Below are 22,385 nucleotides of genomic sequence, written 5' to 3' on the forward strand. Positions count from 1 at the left end.
CATTTAAAATTTGGGATGCACATTGATACCCTGACATCCAAAACCTATGCCAAACTAGGTGTACTTTATAGGAACAAATCGTCCCTAAGTCTGCTGGTCAGAAAGCGTATCGGACAGCAGATGCTACTGCCTATTATAGACTATGGGGACATAGTATACGGCTCGGCACCCAAACCCCACCTTAGCAAACTTGATGCCCTCTACAATTCAATATGCAGTTTTGTTCTCCAATGCAACTACAATACACATCACTGCGAAATGCTAAAAGAACTAGATTGATCATCACTTGAATCTAGACGCAAAGTTCATCTTCCCCGTCTTGCCTTCAAATACTTTCTGGGCAAGCTACCCATCTATCTGAACAAGCTCCTGACCCCTACCACATGCAGCACTTATCTGAGATCTGACTCCAAAAGACTGTTCATAGTCCCAAGGTTCAGCAAAGTATCCGGCCGCTCCTCCTTCTCTAGGAATACTGCACCAGTGAGTTGTCCCAGTTCCATTCCACAGTGGATCTCATTGCAAACATTTAGCAGGGTAGTTACCATGGAGTGTTTGGGGCGAAAGCCAGATTGGAATTGGCTAGGGAAATTTGTCTTGGTATAGTAATCGCTTAATTGGTAGTGAACACATTTTTCCATGACTTGGGAGAAGAGAGATTGGCCTGTAGTTTTTTCATTTCTTCTTAATTATAGTTGTTTTAGGTTCATTAGCATAATATATATATATATATATATATATATATATATATATATATATATATGTGTGTGTGTGTGTGTGTGTGTGTGTGTGTGTGTATATGTATATGTGTGTATATACATATATATATATATATATATATATATGTATGTGTATGTGTGTGTATATACATATATATATATATATATATATATATATATATATATACACACACATACATATATATATATATATATATAATATATATATATATAATCTCAAAAGGGCTAATTAGGTATAACGCGCTAGTTAAACCAAGGGTGGGAGAGAAAAATCACATAGGATTTGTGATATAAATATGAGAAAAAAGTGTCCGATCCTAGTGTGATATCAGAGTATAAAGGTTTAATAATGTGGACTGTAACAATTAAAAACTCACAATATAGCCATGAAATAAAAGCGTGGTATGAGTGAACTCATGCACTACTGTGAATCTCCAAACCGCTGTTCTGCTAGCTCTGTCGTGGGACACTTTCCTTTGGAACTCCACTGCTGGTGTCACCGTCTGAATGGTCCTCCGGCAACCCGAACATGCAGTAAAAAGTTCCTAGTTCTTAGATTCCCAAACCACGAGGGCAAATCACAGCAGTCTTATTCTCCGGCATCAGAATTGGCACTCGCTCAGCTACCGTAGCCTACTCACACCACGTGACCCTACTCGTTTCTTCCATCAAAGCGGATTTCATCAGGGGATGGATTTTACTGGCAATCACATGATAGAAATAGTACCAGAGTCCAATCAAGAGAGAACTACACGTATTATAATCTTTGGAAATCTGTGTTTGGCCACCGCTTGATAGAGACTAATCTTAATAATGACATGTTAATTGCTTAATACATTTTGGAATCTTGCATTGAGAACTTAATAAATACAATTGAAATAACACCATTTTAACACATATATTGTTTCAACTTAGAATATTAATGTGATTATAACCTAGACAACATGGTTATTTATACAAAAAACATAAAATATTTTGATATACCCCAAAAAAACAAATAATTAACAGTATTAATCACATTAATATTCTTAACTTATTTTTGGCTTATTTTTACAAGAGCACAGCAGAGAATTACATCAGATTGCCCATGATGATTTGAATAGCATTCTAACATGTCGTATATAACAATTAGAAAAAAAATAAATATTCCCACATACCTATATACAGTACATAGCCCGTCTGAGAGAGCCTTGTAATTAGCTCCAAATATGGACCTCATTATTTTATATTCTATATTAATAATCCATTATTTAATCTTGTTTTATAATCCAGTTCGGATATATATATAGAAACCATCTTATGCTCTCAATTGGAAAAAAATAATAATATATATATATATATATATATATATATATGTATGTATGTATGTATGTATGTATGTATGTATGTGTGTGTTACTGAACACAAATCCATTGTATATGAACAATGCCCATTGGAATTGAAATCAACTTTAGAACATATTGAAAATCTCAATATTATTATTATTTCTTAGAAAGAATTTTGCCTTATTAGTAATATGCTTTTTTTTATATGTACTGTATATAGATCAATTATACATTATAATTGAAAAGAGGAAAGAAAGAAACAGAACAAATACCAGATGTCAACCAACTAACTAAATGAATTATAATAAACTAATTATAAATTAAATTGAAATGTTATATTATAAATTAAATGTAAATGTTCTATTGATATCTCACCAACCTTTATTGTGTCCCCAACTATATATATATATATATATATATTATGATTGAAGTATCTAATAGATGTATAAACCAATCTATATATGGATATCCCTAATTCTAAGAATGAAACTAATTAATAATAATAAATATGATTGTGAAATCCATATGTGCAATATGATATAATACATCATTTGTACATTTTGATGTGAAGTGAATTATGTGTTGCAATAATGATAAATGGAATACTATAAATGTTGAATTAATAACCATGTAAATAATAATGTATATAAACTTATATATTATTGTGAGTGAAGGTGAATATTTTGCCTAATATTGTAATATATAATCGATGTGATCTAACCTAGTATAAAGTGTACCCCCAGCCAAGGACCTCTCAAAGAACCGGAAACAACAGGAACATGCCAGACATGTTCAAACCAGACCTTTTTACCATATCTATAGACCGGATGGAGAAACAATCACACAATTGTACTCATATCTATACAGTTATTTAGACCCATTGGACTCAATGTATCTAATACATAGATCAAATAGGTTTCTCTTATATTTAATCTTCTATGTCTATCCCCACTGAATAGTGAAGAAGAAATGGTTTCTATACTCTTAACTGATAGTGAAGATGGATCTTTGTTGTGTTTGTCCATATACTGCTGCGGCCAGCTTTATTCTTACATTTACCCGTGGCTTTTTTCGGCTGGCGCCGAACTTGGCCACGCGCCAGCCGCATCTTCCCTGCATCTTCCCCTCCTCCGGTCCGACCCCCTGGCTGCTCCGCCTCTGCTTCTGCCTTCTGCCTTCAACCTGCCTTCTGCCTTCAACCTGCCTTCTGCTTCCGCTTCTGCCTTCAACCTCCATCCATCTTCAGGATGCCGGCGGAACCCTGGCACGCACCCTGGCACGTGTGACCGGCGCACCAGTGACGCGCGGCACGCGTCAGAAAAAAACCCAAATCAGCCGCGTCTGCCCGCACATTGCGGTTGCGGCCGCAGGAGAATAAAGGCGGCCGCCACTGTAATGTCTGGATAGACTGTGTGTTTGCAAACCATGTATTATATTGCGCATGTATTATATTGCGCATGTATTATATTGCGCATGTATTATATTGCGCATGTATTATATTGCGCATGTATTATATTGCGCATGTATTATATTGCGCATGTATTATATTGCGCATGTATTATATTGCGCATGTATTATATTGCGCATGTATTATATTGCGCATGTATTATATTGCGCATGTATTATATTGCGCATTTATTATATTGCGCATGTATTATATTGCGCATGTATTATATTGCGCATGTATTATATTGCGCTTGTGTTCTAGAAAGCGCGTAAAGATGTATTGAGCTATTGGAATGCGATTTAATTTTATCCACCTTAGTTAGGTGCTTACATGTTAGATATCTTGACCGCCCACATGAAAAATTACCATTGATTGATTTACCATTTTTTTGTCTATTTTTATTGTTTTTTATCGGCTTGGGGCTAACCATGTTTTGATGTTTCGTGCTTTTTAAAAAACCACCGCTATTTTTGGTGGTAGCTTGAGACCAATTATAGGATCCCTCAAAATTATACTCCAATGTTTATTTAAGATGGATTTAATTGTGTGGGATGCATTGAGAGAAACTAAAGGCTATGGGGCTTACTTGACACGCCCTAAACACCTCTAAAATTGTAAACTGAAACCCACAGGGCAAATTACTGTAGGTGCAAAGTACATTACAAGTGTATGGATGACAGTGTAGTTTTTTAATGGCAAAATTATATCTGCTCAATAGAAGGCAAACTGAATCCTGTTACTTCAAAGGTGTATAGCGAACATACAATGGGAAACTCATGATTTGTTCTTGACCAGGGAGGTTGCCAGGTAGTTCCCCCCTCCGCCCCCTTTGTCCCCCGAAAATTCCCAAATAACGACAAGAGACAGGACTGGAGGTAAAATGGCCGTGGCTATTTATTTAAAATGAAGAGGGGTAAATGCTACTCTCCGCCAGAATGTACCTTGACAGGAAGAGGAGGGGAGGGTCGGCCGGCCCCCGCACCGCTGCCGTCTGCGCGAGCGGGTTATCGACGTCATGAATATCTGACCTCGCCCACTCGTGCTCCCCCCGGGCTCAAACGGCCCAGCTCCAGTCTGGCACGAACAAGCACCTACCCCCCACGTGCCGCCGCGACAAAGGCAAAGCCGATCAACGACCCCTCCTGCTTGGAACCTTGTTCCTTTCAAGATCAGCAGAGTAACAGAATTCCATACTGCAACAGAACAGAGAAATATTAACATCACATACCCGCTTTATTCCCAGCTACCGACATTGTCTGCCGGTTACCATCAGGTCTCCCTATCCTAACTAAAGGGGACGGGTGGGTGGGATTTGGCTGTCGGGAGGCAAAGAGGACGAGCCCCCGCCAGCTTGACCTTAAATTAAGGGGCTTAGGCCCTCCCCCGTGACGGGGAGGGCGGTGTGTGGGGCGGGCCAGCGGGGGGGGGGGGCCGGCTCCCCCTGGTCATGAAACCCCCGCGCCCATGACAGGGGGGGGTCGCTTTCCAGAGGTAATGGCATGAGACACTAGGATGACCTTTAACTCATGACATCAATACAATGTCTGATATAAATTACATATTTACTTGACTGCAATTGGGGAAAAAAGTGTACAAAATGAATCTAAGTACAGTAGATATAATTTCAAAGTTAATTGGAAGCAATACATAAATGCCATCTACATGATTTGTTTTTTTTTTTAAATAAATTGACTCATAATCTAATTTTAAAGATTGCTAGAATCCATTCTGATTTACTGCAGTTTCCCATAATTTGTTTTAAGTTCAATTTAAGATGCTGTCAAATCTTGGTAACTTTTTAAATATTCGACTCAAAATATTAGCAGCAAGATATGTAATTTATTTTTTATAAATGCGAAGAAAGTCACGAAAGACTCCTGTAATGTTGCTCTAACTCTTCCACGTACTTTACTTGCTGTGTGACTTTGAAAGACATTTTATCTGGCAACATTTTCTTCCTTATGCTGTTTGCTCCGGGGAAGCTTCGGTGCACACATTCATTAGTCTGTTAAAGTCACTTTGTGACACAGTCATTTTTCCGTCCTGAAATTGTTTGTAAAATTAAGCAGTTTAACTAGAGCTGGGTACATTTTCCGCCAACACTCAAACTCGCTTAGTATGTGGCGTTTCTTCGCAGCTGTGAATATTTGCTGCTTGATTTTATAAGGTGACATTTGCCGCCCTTTAAGCAAGTGTGTATGCATAGTGTATGCTTCATGCAAGTGTGTATGCATACTTTGAGTGTACATATTTTGGTGCCATCCCTTTCCTCTAGGGACTGAATAGGGCAGCTATAGGACTTTTGCAGCATAGAGTTAATTCCTCAAAGAGAAACCATCAGCTGCTAACTAATGAAGCTAATCAGCCTGCTCTGAATAGTCAGGAAGTGCTTTAAAAGACTGAAAGCTGCCATGCACAGAGAAGGGGGGGGGGAGACAGAGGTGCTCCCCAGCTAGCGGAAGCTGGTTAAAGAAGCTGGTAGAGAGTGAGAGACACTGCTGAGAGAGCCATGCTGAAGCAGTGATGTCTGGTTACAGAGGCCTATAGGAGTTTCTCTGAGCTCACGTGGGGCCGAGTTCCCTAAGGAAGAAAAGGAGGAGAAATTGTGCTGAAGCAGAGACGTCTTCTCCACAAGGACTAAGATAAGCAAAACCCTTTGTATTGTATGCAAAGACTGTTTTGTTACTTTATTGCCTATGACAGGGCATGTTTTGGCTTGGGAACCAGCTTAGCTGGCCAAGCAGTTAGTGAGGGCGAAAGCTACGGTATAGGTATCTTTCTCTAATGGAAATAGGATTTGATTTTATTATTTGGTTTTCTTAAAGGGACGTGCAACGTGGTGTGGGAATCACAATATGCAACATAGCTCATTCAATTAGTTTGCGAATGTGGTGACATTTGATTCGCCCAGACGTTCCAGATGCTGAAATTTGGGATTTTCTCGGGAGATGCATTTAAATGTACTCTGCATATCCTATTAGCATATATTACAGGTGTGCTCCTTTTTGCGCACATGTCTCTCTGTGTGTTGTTTGAATGTGGGTATTAAGGAATATATATATATATATCACTTGGTATTCTAGTAAAATAGGACTCTCTCTAGAGAAATTTCAGCCCGATATTTCAGGCTCTGGAACTTCTGGGTGCATCAAATGGAGAAACATTACAAATCAAATGTCCACAGTTTCACGGGTGGATGTTATGACATTTGCAGAAAGGTGGAGGCAAACTGAAAATGATGAGTTTAAGGGTCAGCACAAACTTGATGGTCAAAGCTGCCTGTGAATGTCGCCGACGTACAGTATATAGAGGTGTGTGTGTGTGAGTATATATATATATATGTAGCCATGCTGTAAAATGGACTGCAGTTTCCTCTCCTGCTGGCAGTAAGGCCTGGTAAGTAACAGGGATGCCAGCAGTAATCATGGAGGTTTGCCCTCACACCCTGGTGAGGTGCCCTATGTGTGGATGGGAGTGGCTACATACAGAGTCCACCATTAGTGACATCAGAGAGGTGCCCGCCCCCTGGAGATATAAGGCACAGCACTGTTCAAAGTTAGTGTGTTGGAGAAGGAGCAGGTCTGCGTTGAGACCTGGGGGCAGAGGGCGCTAGTGCTGTAACTAGTGGCCCTATACTGATCAGCAGCCAGCTGTGTACACGATACTGTGGCCAGGGACCTAGCACAGGGGTGATCTCCCTAAGGGGAGAGGGAATCCCACTCCATTGGGAGGGTGTACCTTTGAAAGGAGCACACGGTGCAATGTGTGGCTAAGTGACTTACTGCGAGGGGCAGCTAGCCCACATCAAGCAATAAAGATGACCTTGAATAAAGACACTTCACTGTGTGAGTCTGGAATTACTCAGCAGGGCAAGGCACCACCAAGAAGGAGTTCCTCATCAGTCACATCTTCCTGCCGGATGCAGAGATCCTGATGAGGTGGAGGCGCTGCACTGGATATACGTAGGACTCATGCACACTACCTCAGCTGCCTGTCTGGGTTGGCAATCCCCACACAACATCATGCGGGAGACTCAGGAGTCCTGTTGCCAACAGGTGCACCACCAGACACGACCATGTAATGGGGACTGGTTAGACCACAGGGGCCAATGTGAGATTGGGTGGGTCAGGCTAGGCCAGAAAATCCGTTACATATATATACAGCTCAACCCCGTTATAGCACGATCCGCTACATCGTGGATCCGCTATAACGCGGTGTGAGCGTGGCTCCCATTTAATTTTTTTTTTGACAAACGTCCAGGATTCGCCGAGACGAAAGTCCACACACACACACACACACACACACACACACACACACACACACACACACACAGACACAGACACAGACACAGACACAGACACAGACACACACACCTCCCCCTCCATGTACTTATTTATTTGCTAAATAAATAAGTACATCTTAGCTGCAATTTCTCCCATGTTGTCCTAGCATTTTTTTTCGTTGCCTGCTATTTGTGTTGCCCACTAGATGTCACTGTAAAGCAAATGAGTGAAATGCACTATTGCAAAGATTAGTAATACTCCATAGTATTCAATAAACGGAGGATTGCGTTTTTTAATGCAATAAGGAAATGGGCCAAGGAACAAGAAACTGAGGTGGGGAAAGCAGCCAGCAATCAGAAGTGAAGTTTCCAGACCACAAGCGGTCTGCAATCCGCTCCTCTCTCTCCTTGGTCCTGCCCAGCAAGTGATGCTACTGCTGCTTGTGCGGAACCTCTAGTGACCTCAGCACATGCCCACCCCCCAGCGATCCCCAGAGGCAGGCACTGCATTGAGAGATAGAAGTGAGCGTGATGAAGAGATCATGAAGAGATACTGCGCACTGTTGAGCCTGCTTGAGATTCCATATACCATATGTGCTGTGCAATGCATCAAAGTACATCTGATTGCTCCACAATCTCCTCTTAAAATGAAAATTCCCCCAAAACACAATTTTAAAGAACTAAAAACACATTTTATAAGTGCTTTAGACAGAACACTCGCTGTGCCTGTTCATCTCTCTGCAGGAGAAAACACAACAGGCGGGAGACTGGAAATCTTTTCAGGAGACTCACTGAATTTCAAGGCGAGTTGGCAACAATGTAACCCAGACCAATAGTTTAACCACAAAATCTAACATTTTCCCACACCCCGTATAAATGCTGCAGAAGTAATCGGGTCCAAGCCAAGCATTCCAAAACCATAAATACCAAGCGCAGATGCAAAATCCTCCCCAAGCCTCAAATGGACTTTACCCACTCAGACGGAGGCTTTTGTCTGCTCCCATGAATGTCCCTCTAGATTGTTCTAACACAAACAGGACAGAAGGAGAGAGGAAGAAAAAGAGGACCTCCCCCATAACACACACACACACACAAGCATGGCATGAAGCTGAGCACCTGCACGGGACAACTACAAAATTGTGGTTGCCCCGGGAAACTCCCCGGGTAATGCGCTGATTGGTGCCAGTCTTAAACACATCTCCTACCTCTCTTGATCGTGGAGATCGTGCTGCTGCCGGCGCCTTCCCCACTCCCCTCCTCTCACACAGACACACTCCCTCTCCGGCGGAACCCGTGACCGGGCGCGGCGGCCATTGTTTATTCCGCAATCCCCGTTATAACACGGTGGCAATATGTGGACCCCAAGCACAGCATTATAACGGGGTTCAGCTGTGTGTATATATATATATGTATGTATATGTATGTAACCAGGTCTCTCTGGACTACTAGTCCTTGCCTAAGTTTCACTGTAAGTTCCTATAAAGGTGGGCAGTGTGGGCATGATTCCTACAGGGGATTCATTCTAATGTTTAGTGTGTGATGTTACATTGTTCAGCAGGTATGAACAATAAAGTTACAGTGGCCTTTCACTGAAGTAAGGGGGGCCTATGACAAGAATATAGTGAATGTACTACAAATACTACTGCCAATAAACTTCAGTCAAAGCAACAACATGTGTAGACCTTGAAGCATGGTAATGACTAAAGTGTCCATAAGGTGCATCCATAAACCTCAGGATCCTCTTGGACTGGAGGCGCTGACCACTGAGGAAATCACCTCAAACCTGTTCTGACACACCCCACACCACCGCGGAGATCTCCGGCCTTCTGTATACCTCACAGGTATGACCACAGCAGCCACAGAATACACCGGTAGCAAGACCATTTCCCAGAGGGTAGGGGAACAAGGGATTGATCTATCTATCCAATAAAGAATATCACTTGTGAGCACATTCACATGTCTTAAGACATGTCTGCAACCCTGCCTTTCATCATTATCACCTAGCATACAGTGCTTCCACTGCAGCAAGGGATTTTGGGAAATGACATGCAAATGGCCACACAATGTGCTAAGTGATAATGGTGTAAGGCAGAGTTGCAGACCTGTCTAAGACATGTGAATGTGCTCACAAGTGATCTTTATTGGCTTTATGCTAATGGTGGAGTTTTTTGTTGGCCTTTTCACCCACCATAACTTAAATCATATATCTATATATATATGATATAAAAATTATGATTGAGGTATATATCCTCATATATATATATATATATATATATATACCTCAATCATAATTTTTAGCCCATGTCAATCCATTGCTGGATGAAGGCCTCCCCAGTGTCCTTCCAGGTACGAAAGTAGCCAACCTCTTTTCTCCAACAACTTTTCTGATTTCATCCGCCAACTTTTGGTCCTTGTCTTGGTCTTTTTTTTAAATTTCCATTGGAATCCAGTCGAGTACCATCTCTGTCCAACGATGGTCATTACGTATGATATGTCCGAACTACTACCATTTTATTTTCTTCACCCTGGTGATGATGTCTTTCTTATTTGCCTTGGCGAGGTCTCAGATTTGTTGCTGGAGGTCTCCTGGACGTATGGCAAAAAATAAATGTCGCCTGCAAATCGTAGGGTACTCAAGTATTCACGTTTGGATTTTGATTCCTTTTTCTTCCTAAGCCAATCCAACAAATCTTCAAGGGTGCATTGAAAAGCTTTGGTGACATGGTGTCTCCCTGCCGCACTCCTTTGCTGATCCTTATCATGCAATCTAATGGTTGATGTGCAATTCTTGTAAATGTTCCTCAATGTACACTTCTTCTTGATGCGATGTAGACAGAGTCAAATGCTTTTTTTTTTGTAATTTACGAATGCTAACGGGAGTGGTAGATAGCGTTAGTTACTTTGGAAAATCTCTTCTTGTACGACTTCGATGTGGCCCATTTTAGAATACTCTCATGGGAGAACTCAGGAGTCAGTCTTTCTTCCACATGATCGAAAGCTGTGACATCCTTGGAAGATGTCAGCACTTTACATATTGGTCACTCCATGGCCATGGATGCAGCCACTTCTTAACACTGTTGTTACAGCAAGAATTTAGAGACGTTATCCTTTATCAGGGACATTAGTATCAACAGTGCTGAGTATTTTCTTTAGAAAACATCTTACAGATTTCAATAAAAAATAGGAAATTGTATAATGGCAATATTAAGACGGAGCAGTTTCTCTTATGGGGAGGAGGGGTGGAAACTGGTGCTTCAATGTAATTTTAGGGTAGGATTTTAGCAGGGTAACTTGTTTGCCTGCATAGAGGTTTTAAGGCTGCTACATAAGGACAGATGGGGCAATTCATCTATTCTAGTGGTACACTTTGCTGAAGAATGGATTAGCAGGGATGATGGATGGACTGCATATGGCAGATATCCAGTCAAACTGCTAAATTAACTATCACTTATTGTATATTCCCGGAGATGGAGAGGTTATGCACGGTCATTAATCTTTAGTACTTTCTAGGATACAATTTAAAGTAATGAAATCTTAGACAACCTAACGTGAGATTTTAATTGGCACCAAAGACTAACCCTTTAGCTGCCAGAGGAGCCATCAATGTGTTGTGAAAGGGTTAAACCCCCCCAAATATGACACGTTCAATACTGAATTCAAGGGGCTTGTGTTAGTGTTTTGTGAGAGGGTTGGCAGCTTTCACCACCATGGTCCAGGTTCTTAAACACGAGAAGGAGCAATTCCGTACATTTCTTCAGTATTAAGTAGGTGTGTTAAAGAAGCGCAATACCAAGCTTCAGCCCCCCAAATGTTTTAATTAAGATTTCTCTCAGATTAAAAACAACTGGAAAATGCTGGAATATTGAACAATGCAGAATGTGATTAGCATAACACAAATATAAATTAAAGGCAATTGAAAAAATTTATATATATATATATATATATATATATATATATATATATATACTATACACACACACTCTCACTCTCTCTCTCTCTCCCCCTCTCTCTCTCTCTGTCTCTCTGTCTCTCTCTCTCTCCCTCTGTCTCTCTCTCTCTCTCTCTCCCTCTGTCTCTCTCTGTCTCTCTCTGTCCCTCTGTCCCTCTCTGTCCCTCTGTCCCTCTGTCCCTCTCTCTCTCTCCCTCTCTGTCCCTCTCTGTCCCTCTCTCTCTCTCTCTCTCCCTCTCTGTCCCTCTCTCCCTCTCTGTCCCTCTCTCCCTCTCTGTCCCTCTCTGTCCCTCTGTCCCTCTCTGTCCGTCTGTCCCTCTCTCTCTCCATTACAAGGCAAGGTGAAGAATAGGAGATGACAGTCCGGAACAATTATTATTATTTGTTGAGGGAGCCAGCTCCACCTGACCTTCTTTAATGGCAACCCCTATGGCAGGGACCCATGACTTTTTGCTCTGTATTATGCTACTGTTGGCTTCACCAGTGAAGAGGTTTTAATAGTGCGTATATTATACAGAATGTAACTATTTTGAGAAGTGTAGCTTCACTGCATTGTTAGGCACATTTTAGTATGAACAGCATTGGTGCTATACAAAGTCCTGCAAAGTGTTACTGCATACTGCTGAGGTTTCCAGGTCTTGGGTTTATATTGGGATGGAAAAGACAAAAGCGAAGCGAAAATAAGAACTATATTCAGGCAAGGTTTATAAACACTGCATTTACAATGTAAATAATCAATTAAAACGAATGCTACACAATTCTAAGTGATCTGAATAGATACACACAGGCCTAGATGCACCTTTCAATGGTGATTGGGTTATTTTAGAATGTGGTACACAACCAAAGTTGATAACCAATGATTATAAAGAAGTGGTGATATTGTCTCTATACTTTTAGCTAAAGCTTTAATTTATGTTAAGCCCCTAACAATTACCAGTAGAAGAACTCTTAATATAGAAAGGCTTATGCTACGCTTATAGTGACGGCGATGCGACGGTCGCTGGAAAATCAAATAGAGATGACTTCCAGCGATCACGACCAATCTGTCACTCCGTTGCGTCGCACTTACTATAAGCGCACGTGACGGCGGCAATGCATTTGTTTTGCCGCAACGTTGCGTTGCTATCGCCGGCACTATAAGCGCAGCCTTACTGAGATCCTTTCTGTCTGTTATCAATCACTCCAGAAGAAAAGGGATTTAACGGAATCTTGCAATTGATACCAAGTTAGGCGCTAAAATAAGCTAAATGTGTTTACATTTATTTACATTGTTACTGTTGTATATGTTATTGAAAGGTGGATTTATGCTGCCAATAAAGGGTTACAAAATGCTTCTCTGATTTATGTAGAATCTGTAAGTCTTCACGAGACTGTGGTTTCTGCCACAGACCATTCTGAAACCCAGAAAGAAAGCTGGCCACGGTTGTAATTAAGTAATAATCCCCTCGTGACAAAATAGCGTAATTTGCCAGGCCTGTCTGTGGGACCTGCTACTACTCTGGGGCCAACCTAGCTCGTTATAATAATGCAATTTTTGTCCAGTCTTAACTGTCCAAGTTTCCATTTTGCATAGAAATTCAGGAAAATTGTGAATTAGAATACATACAAAGTAAAGGGACATAAAGGACTAGATCATGATGACTTGGATGAATGATGACGTATAGAAGAAACCATTGGAAGGGTAAAAGATGAGTCAAAGAAATATACTGTAAGGGGAGAATAACATTTCGAGCCACCGTAACCATAAATAATTTCTGAGACAATGTCTAAACCTGCATGTACAGATGTAGCCAGGCTTACCTTCCTCAGAGCCTTTTTGCCACAGCGGTTAGGATGGTGGTATCTGGTGTGGGGTGTCTTGCTTGCTTACGGCCTTCCCCCCAGTGGTAATCCTTGATGCGGGGGGCATGTTACAGACGGGTTCCCATGGCGTTACCCAGCATCTTGAAAAGTAAGACTGGCTACATCTTTATTCGTGTTTTAACCTTTGTTGTGCATTTCCTCAGTCATGACTGATTTTGATTGTAATTCCTTTAATTTATGATTTTTGTTTCCTGTGAGGTAGTAACGGGACACCCAGTCTAGTAATGATTGATGGGCGAAGAAGTATCTACAGCAATGGAAGTTTTATCATCCGCACGGTCAAAGCAGAGGATTCTGGGTACTATAGCTGTGTTGCCACTAACAGCTGGGGATCGGATGAAATAATTCTAAATTTGCAAGTCCAAGGTAAGACACAATGGCATGTACACCTTTGTTTTTTAGTTTTGTGCATCCTCCCTATGATAAAGCAAAATACACAGGGTAGAGTACAGTATGGGCTACTTAACTTACTTGCAATTTATTAGAAGCAAGTTCCTAAATAAAACTTTTATTTACTAAATGGTGCCATAATACAGCTTTATAACATAATCTTTTAAATTATCTTCAGTGGGCTATAAAGGTACAATATGGTTTAGCCCTGTCTAGTTAATAACCTTTAATGTCTTCTGATTTTCACTTAGTACGTCTTGAATATTTATTTTGTATTTTAGTGCTGCCAATGTGCTCTAGCTTGGACGTGGTAGAAAAATGCAGGCAAAATGAATCACTGATCCAAACAGATTACAGTATAATTTTTAGGGATACAGAAAGAAAGGGGGAGTACAGGTAGAGGGGTAGTATTGTAATGTATAAAACCTCTAATAAAAGGTGGTGGGGGTAATAACAAAATGGAAACACACTTACACGGCCTTGTGTAAATGCTATCACATTAAGGTTTCTTTATGGTCTTCTTTTTTTCCCTTCTCCTCTTTCTTTTTTCTCTGTTATGGTGTTTTTCTTTCTTCTCAGGTCCAGGTATGTTCTTAGGTTCGGCGACGACTTTCCCTTCCGACGTCACCCTCAAGGCAAACAGATATATGTATATATGAACAGTATTGAAGAGAAATTGCAAATAATAATAGTATTGAGTGACCAGCTATAATATAAAGCAGCAAATAAATGCAGTCACTCACACAGCCAAGTGTGAGTGCAACTAGTGGGGGAGGTATCTTTTCTTTATCACATGTAGGGTGACCGTGTTCAGTGTCTTATGAGCACATAAATAGTGGGTAATGATGGATAATAATAAATATAAAAAATGATACTCACACGGCCTCGTGTGAGTAAGCACACATATGGGTATCTTTTGAAGCTTCAATGTTGGTTTCCAGGCAGGGGGAGAAAGGCTAGACGCTCCTCCCCTTTGGTAATAAGACAAAGTGTAGTCTCAGATGAAGAATACCTGTCTTTTATTTAACATTAAAAATGGAACAGAAAGGGTAAAAAAACGGATAAAAAACAAATAAAAGAATGCAGCCAGTCTTTAGGATAATGAATTGTAGGGATCGAGGCACGCAGCTAACTGCCTCCGCGTCCGGATATGGTGCTGCGTTACCCGGCTGCCTTCTCCTCGACGGTGGCTGAAATTGTCCAAAAATGCTGACAGAGCAACGCGTTTCGCCACTAGGCGGGCTTCCTCAGGCTCCGTAGATGGGGGGATAAGGCTGATACCGGTATATATGCTACTGGTAGCCAATCCCCTGTCTTGTCAGCGTGATTAAACTTGATTGGAAAGTTGGAAACTCATAGGTGCTCCCCACATATGTCTATGTTCTGAGACATAGTATACACATACTATATACTATGTCTCAGAACATTTATTGTTATTGTTATATTTATTCCCCCTTTGGGACATCATCATATGTTCCCTTAGTTATATACACATGTCTGCACCTATGTGGTGCATTTACAATGAAGTCTTTTTTCCCCAAAGACATATGTGGGGAGCACCTATGAGTTTCCAACTTTCCAATCAAGTTTAATCACGCTGACAAGACAGGGGATTGGCTACCAGTAGCATATATACCGGTATCAGCCTTATTGCCCCATCTACGGAGCCTGAGGAAGCCCGCAAAGTGGCGAAACACGTTGCTCTTTCTTGTCAGCATTTTTGGACAATTTCAGCCACCGTTGAGGAGTAGGCTGTCGGGTAACGCATCACCATATCCGGACGCGGAGGCAGTTAGCTGCGTGCCTCGATCCCTACAATTCATTATCCTAAAGACTGGCTGCATTCTTTTATTTGTTTTTTATCCGTTTTTTTACCCTTTCTGTTCCATTTTTAATGTTAAATAAAAGACAGGTATTCTTCATCTGAGACTACACTTTGTCTTATTACCAAAGGGGAGGAGCGTCTAGCCTTTCTCCCCCTGCCTGGAAACCAACATTGAAGCTTCAAAAGATACCCATATGTGTGCTTACTCACACGAGGCCGTGTGAGTATCATTTTTTATATTTATTATTATCCATCATTACCCACTATTTATGTGCTCATAATACACTGAACACGGTCACCCTACATGTGATAAAGAAAAAATACCTCCCCTACTAGTTGCACTCACACTTGGCCGTGTGAGTGACTGCATTTATTTGCTGCTTTATATTATAGCTGGTCACTCAATACTATTATTATTTGCAATTTCTCTTCAATACTGTTCATATATACATATATCTGTTTGCCCTGAGGGTGACGTCGGAAGGGAAAGTCGTCGGCGAACCTAAGAACATACCTGGACCTGAGAAGAAAGAAAAACACCATAACAGAGAAAAAAGAAAGAGGAGAAGGGAAAAAAAGAAGACCATAAAGAAACCTTAATGTGATAGCATTTACACAAGGCCGTGTAAGTGTGTTTCCATTTTTTTTTTACCCCCACCACCTTTTATTAGAGGTTTTATACATTACAATAGTACCCCTCTACCTGTACTCCCCCTTTCTTTCTGTATCCCTGTACCAACAAGGATCCTGGATAGATCCTATTGGGGTCAGAGCCATAGGAGAGACGACGACACTGAGGGGATCCTTGTATAACAGTTTCAAGGTTGTAAACTATTTATTGCATTCACCCCATTTAATATCTTCTCCGGAGGGAGCGCCCGGGTTTTCTCTGTCCTAGTATAATTTTTAGGCCATGCGTCATCAAATCACAATGTAGGATTCAATGGCAGTTACCACCAGATAGAGCGCCATATCCTTTATCGCGATTTGACGACTCCCGTCCTTGGTTTTAGAGCCATATGCTCATATGAGGCCTCACTGAAGATTGTTTCAAGTTTGGTTTGGTGTTGAATAGTTGTTTCCCAATTAATACTAGTGGGCCTTTACCCACACTACACTCTGGAACTCTCTCTTTGACTTTTAGTACAGTGATGTACAGAAATATTGCAAAATGATGCTGGTTTTTCAAATCTTTTAGATATTGTCTCACAGACACCTGACGGTGCATTCACTTGATTGAAAGGAGGATGGGCCATAATGTGTTGTGTTCTAGGCCCAGAAGATGTGTTCTGGAATAGTGTAAAAGAATATCGCCCAAATCCTTTCAATAGCACTGTATAGTAAATATTGTCCATAATGCAAAAATTGCACTTTTTTTTTGTACATTAGTATAAATGATCTTAGTCTTAAACAAAAAATACAATAAATTGTTGGTTTAAAAAAAAAATTTCCAATTAAATTTTTTTTTTTTATATTGTAGCCATCGATAAGTTAAAGGGTCAAGTCATACGACGGTCTCTACCATTACAATGTAGATGCCCACGAAAACAAACCCCAGACCTCAGGCACACCAACTTTGACATGTTTTGATAGGCAAATATTTTCTGATCTCCACATATTAGATACATTACACCGAATATTTCCAAATATCCACAACTGTGGAGTCGCGTGACAATGAAGATGATTGCCATTAGACACGAGTTAAGTCGCTGTTACAATCGTCAGTATTTTGTGTCTAAGTTCACCAGCATTTGCAGTGTTTTCTACTTTAACTCACATCTCTGAGTTTGGTTTCATAACGTTGTGTTTTTTTACAGCCATTCATTGAAAAGTAAAATTAATTTAATCATCTACAAATCTGAAAAAGCAGCGAATAAATTGATTTATTGTTGGAGATCTTTGTTCTAAACTGCTTTTCATATCCCCCAATTTAAAATCATAGATTGTTTTGATGCAATAAAAAGTAAATAATAATAATAATAATGAAGAAAAAAAACCTCATATCCTAATTATTCTTAATCCAGTACCACCTGACCAGCCTCGACTCACAGTGTCAAAAACCACATCTTCGTCCATCACACTTTCCTGGATACCCGGAGACAATGGAGGAAGCTCCATCAGAGGTAACATGGGCGAAACACTAGTCACGATAATGGGGAGAAGGAATGGAGCAATCTAGAACACACTACATTGCAATAACATGAAAACCTTCTCTATCACCTTTAATTTCCTTCATAATCTTCCTAATTTCAGGTACATGTAACAGTTTTCAGATGTACACATGCAAACAGAATTTACTACGCCAGTTACGTTTAATATGGAAAAGATAGGAAATGATATGATTGTAATGTTGCAGGGGTCACGGCGGAGCTCTAAAGAAGCTCTTAGAAACTCTGCTACTCTATATATTTTAAGAAGGTCCTGAAAATAGCATTTATAACAGTACACCTCCAAAATTGACTGGAGATTTTGAAACACGAAGCTGTGCACATAATGAGAAAATATAGACCGTTCAGTGCTAAAAAAATAAAAATAAAATAATAATAAGAAAAGACAAGCAATGATCAAGTATGTGGAGCTGCACCTGATATTAATAACCTTTATGTTTGCCGGGCGTTGGAACGCCATGAGCACTGCTGATTAAATAAACACTGTTGCTAGCTGAGCCTGACCAAAAAAACAATGCATGGTTTCCAGCACATCACGCATTCAAGAAAATCGAAAGCTTTAATCAGGGCTGAGATCATTATTATAGGTTATCAAAAACAGAAAGGCCAGCGCAACATACAAAGTGACACAACATATAGTACAATACCTCAGTGCTAATCTGCTCATGAGTAAGGGTCATTTAGTTAAACCCTTTGGCCAAAGCGTTATAAGCCTGCAGCCAACATTAAGCCACGACCAATTTGCACATCAAGCATTCAAGCAAAATCGAAAGCTTTAATCAGGGCTGAGAACATTATTATAGGTTGTACCATGATATTATTTGTTTGTATGTATGTACAGGATAGATGAAAAGCAAGAAAGATTCAGTTATTATATGCAACCTTTTTCCATCGCACTAATGGCCAGGACTAATTACACGGATGCAGCAACAAACCTTTATATTGATGGAATGGTTCTGGCGCTGGTACTCTGTTTTTCTGTTACTCTCCAGTCTCCTAGACTGGATCACATCAGCTTTATAGCTAACGGACTCGGGAGTAGTTGGCGGTTGCAAATGACAGGAGTGAATGAACGAATCGTAAATATTTCTGTGTGTGTTATTCCCCGGGATATGATTATTTTTAGTGTGTAGTGAGACCCTGTCAAGATCTTTTTTTTTTTTTTTTTTTTTCCAGAAGAGTAAGTACATTTTTCTCTAACGCCAGCAAATAACATCAAAGGGGATCTGCTGACAATACAAACATTGAATAGCATTAGAATTTTTAACCTTGATATCCCATCGTTTGACGCTTTCTGGTATTCAAGGTCACACAGAGGTTCTTAAGGAACCAGAGGTTTGTTTATCAAACAAATTAAACAGCATTGTCTTTAACAGCTTTGTGTCAATGTGTCAAAATGTTTTGCTTTACTTCTTTCATTTAGCAATTCTATGGAAAACAGGACACATTTATGGTAGTAAGTCGGGTAATGCTCGTAATGTGTCTGTGGAAGCAATGTAGTCTTCCTTTGTATTTATGTGTATTTTTATTATTATAAACAAAGATATATTTCCTTTAATATGTTTCAAAGAAATCCATAGGATGTAAAGCCCTAAGAATTAAAAAAAAAAAAAGTTTTGTACGTGCTGTATGTGCATCAAAACCCCATGATTTGATGCCCCTAGGGCACTTTTCATTTTAATAAGGGAATCCCAGCACGAGAAAATGGGCCTCTCCATGTTCTGAGTTCTGGATTTTTGCTGCTTTGTAGGGGATGTCGGCAATTGTCGTGTGGCGTTCACTGAGTAAATAAGCTCTGAGGTTCTACTGCACACACCGCACCTCACAAGAAAGCCAGTTAGACCTGGGGTTTTATATACCACAGTCTCCTGCGTACAAACTGTGGTAAAATATAGCATCAGATTTATTCAACAAAAAGATCCATATTCCTTGCTATCCTGTTATGGTTTGATAAAGTTTGTGCGTAACACCTAGTGTCTAGGGCTAGAAGATGATAAAGATGGAAATTGCCATGTACGCAGCAGGGTGTAGCGTGCCACGGTTTGTGTGCGCATTAGGTAACATGGCAACTGAATCTGAGAGGTTGGCAGCCTTACCTCCCGCTCGCCTTTGTTGCTCGCGGACAAGAAACAGGAGTGACGGCTTAGCTTCAAAAATGTCACTCGTTTTGCTAGCATTTTATATAAACGTTCCTGTTCTTGTGGCTAATTATTCCAGTGCAGTGGCTGCAGTTTAGTGGATGACATTGAGCTGAAACTTAAGGGATTAGGTGTAATACCATTATTGATTGGAACGTCACTGTGGTGTTGGTCCAATTTAATTTGTTTATACAGTTAAATTACTTCAGCTTCTTTCATAGCGTGCAACTGACCCACACCCTCCAGCTCGCCAACGTCATTTTTAGTTTTCATTTGTCCTTAATATTCATAAAACATATTCATGAAACAATTTAGATCGTAGGAGCACATGTTCCTAGAGCGCTTTATCACAACAGGGAATAAAGGAATCACTGCACAAAGCACTAAAGGATTTGTTAAGCTACATGAACATCCCCGATGACCAGACATTTAGGGCAGGGGTGGCCAACTCCATTCCTCAAGCGCCACTGAGCCATTATGACTGAGCCACTGATTGAGCCACCTGTGCTGAAGCAGGGATATCCGGAAAAGATTGAGCTGTTGGTGGTCCTTGTGGACTGGAGTTGGTCCACCCACATATAACTCCATGGGTGGCAGACAGAGCCGCATTGCATTGGGGGCCTCCTAAGCGCCTAACCTTTTTTATGACCAGCTTAGGACAGATCTAATTGTTTTTTTTGTTTGTGCTTCTTGCAGGATATATATTGCAATACTCGGAGGATAATAGTGAACAATGGGGCAGTTTCCCCATCAGTCCCAGCGAGCGTTCGTACCGCCTGGAGAATCTGAAATGCGGCACCTGGTACAAGTTCACTCTAACGGCACAGAACGGCGTAGGACCGGGGCGCATCAGTGAGATCATAGAGGCTAAAACCCTTGGGAAAGGTACTGGAGTGTTGTCCTGCCCATCCAAAGCAGGAAGTAATTATAAGTTATCCAGTTACTTTTTTATTTTTACATAACAATAACCAGTTGTGTTCAACACAAATCATTGATCCGATGCCTCTCTGGAGAAATTGAGGATTTCTTCGTGTTATGAAGTATTGATGATATAATGGCAAATGTAAACGCTTCAGGGATTTTCGGAAGGACTGTGGAATAGGTCTGTTAATCTTCGCTTGTCCTGTGTTGATTTGATGGATCTTTTCTCAGCAAGGAAGCAGAGAAATTATACGTCTCCTTAAGGAATTGGGAAAGTTGGTCAATATGATTTGAGATGAAATGTAGAGTACTGTATATGACGTTCTTTAGAAGCTCATGGTGGTCCTTACGCATCCGTTTATAAGTAGTATTTCAAACCTTCTGACGGGTCCATTTAATCCTTTCACTGCCAAAAAGGATCCACTGAGACTTTTTCAAGCTGCACTCTGCAGGAAAGTCTAGAAAGGCACCGCCTACCTTCCTGGCAGTGCAAATGTGCATTAATAAATACAGTAGTTTACATTACTTACTGCTGGATTGAACACTATTCTTCATAGGATTCTCTTTTGGGTCTATTCAAGTTCATACCTTTTCAAGAGGTTTTCTGTTTTGTGAAACGCTGCAACTGTATAGTCTTTTTTTTTTTTAAACCTTAAGGCCCACCCATAAATATTTTTTGTAAGATAGTTTGCAAACACGGTGAGCTAAGACTTGGAGAGCTTTGATTTTCCTGGCTCCTTCCTTTTATCGAATGCCACTGGGAGTTCAATAAGATTTTGCACAGTCCGTAACTCCCTTTGATTTCACAAACACTCAACAGTTAAGCGGCCCCCAATTGTTTACAAAAGATTGTTTTTGTTTCAGGCCAACTATGTGGGATTGCACTTTTAAAGCAGCAGTCCAAGCTGCCGTTAAAAAAAATATATATATATTTTTTTTTCCCGTGCATTTTTAATATGTGCATCAATACAATCCACATAATGATAAGTAATTCGCTAAGTTGCTGATCGATCTGTGTTCCTGTAATTGATCGGCGACGATTCGGCTCTGGGGTTCACTAAATGGCTGTCAGTGCAGCAGAAGACGATCAAAGATGCACAGTTCTGTGGGGAAGATCATGTGACCAGACAATCACTAGATACAATTGGTGCACTGCTAGAGAGAGGGCAGGGCTCAAAAAGGGGTGTGCCAGAGCCTGTTTCAGAAGAGGAAGGGGACGTGACTTTTTAAATGGCTGCTATAGAAACAAAATGCTTCTTACATTATAATACTGTACATTCAAAATTGAATTCACAGTTTTAAAATAATAATTTAAATAAATGCTACTAGTATTTTCA

At 40.5% G+C, this 22,385-nt stretch overlaps 1 protein-coding gene across 4 annotated transcripts in view; it reads left to right on the forward strand.

The window, feature by feature from the left end:
• DSCAM (DS cell adhesion molecule) overlaps window positions 1–22,385 on the forward strand; it is a 587,331-nt gene that overhangs the window by 475,129 nt on the left and 89,817 nt on the right. For 2 of the 4 annotated variants that reach the window (XM_075593710.1, XM_075593712.1), the window contains exons 23-25: window positions 13,809–13,972; window positions 17,846–17,944; window positions 20,824–21,048. In XM_075593710.1, coding sequence (XP_075449825.1) covers window positions 13,809–13,972; window positions 17,846–17,944; window positions 20,824–21,048 — 488 coding nt within the window. The remainder of the gene's footprint in view (window positions 1–13,808; window positions 13,973–17,845; window positions 17,945–20,823; window positions 21,049–22,385) is intronic. The other 2 variants (XM_075593711.1, XM_075593713.1) reach the window with 1 other exon arrangement.

The sequence above is a fragment of the Ascaphus truei genome, chromosome 3 (assembly GCF_040206685.1).
Source record: "Ascaphus truei isolate aAscTru1 chromosome 3, aAscTru1.hap1, whole genome shotgun sequence".
Classification (NCBI taxonomy): Eukaryota; Metazoa; Chordata; class Amphibia; order Anura; family Ascaphidae; genus Ascaphus; species Ascaphus truei.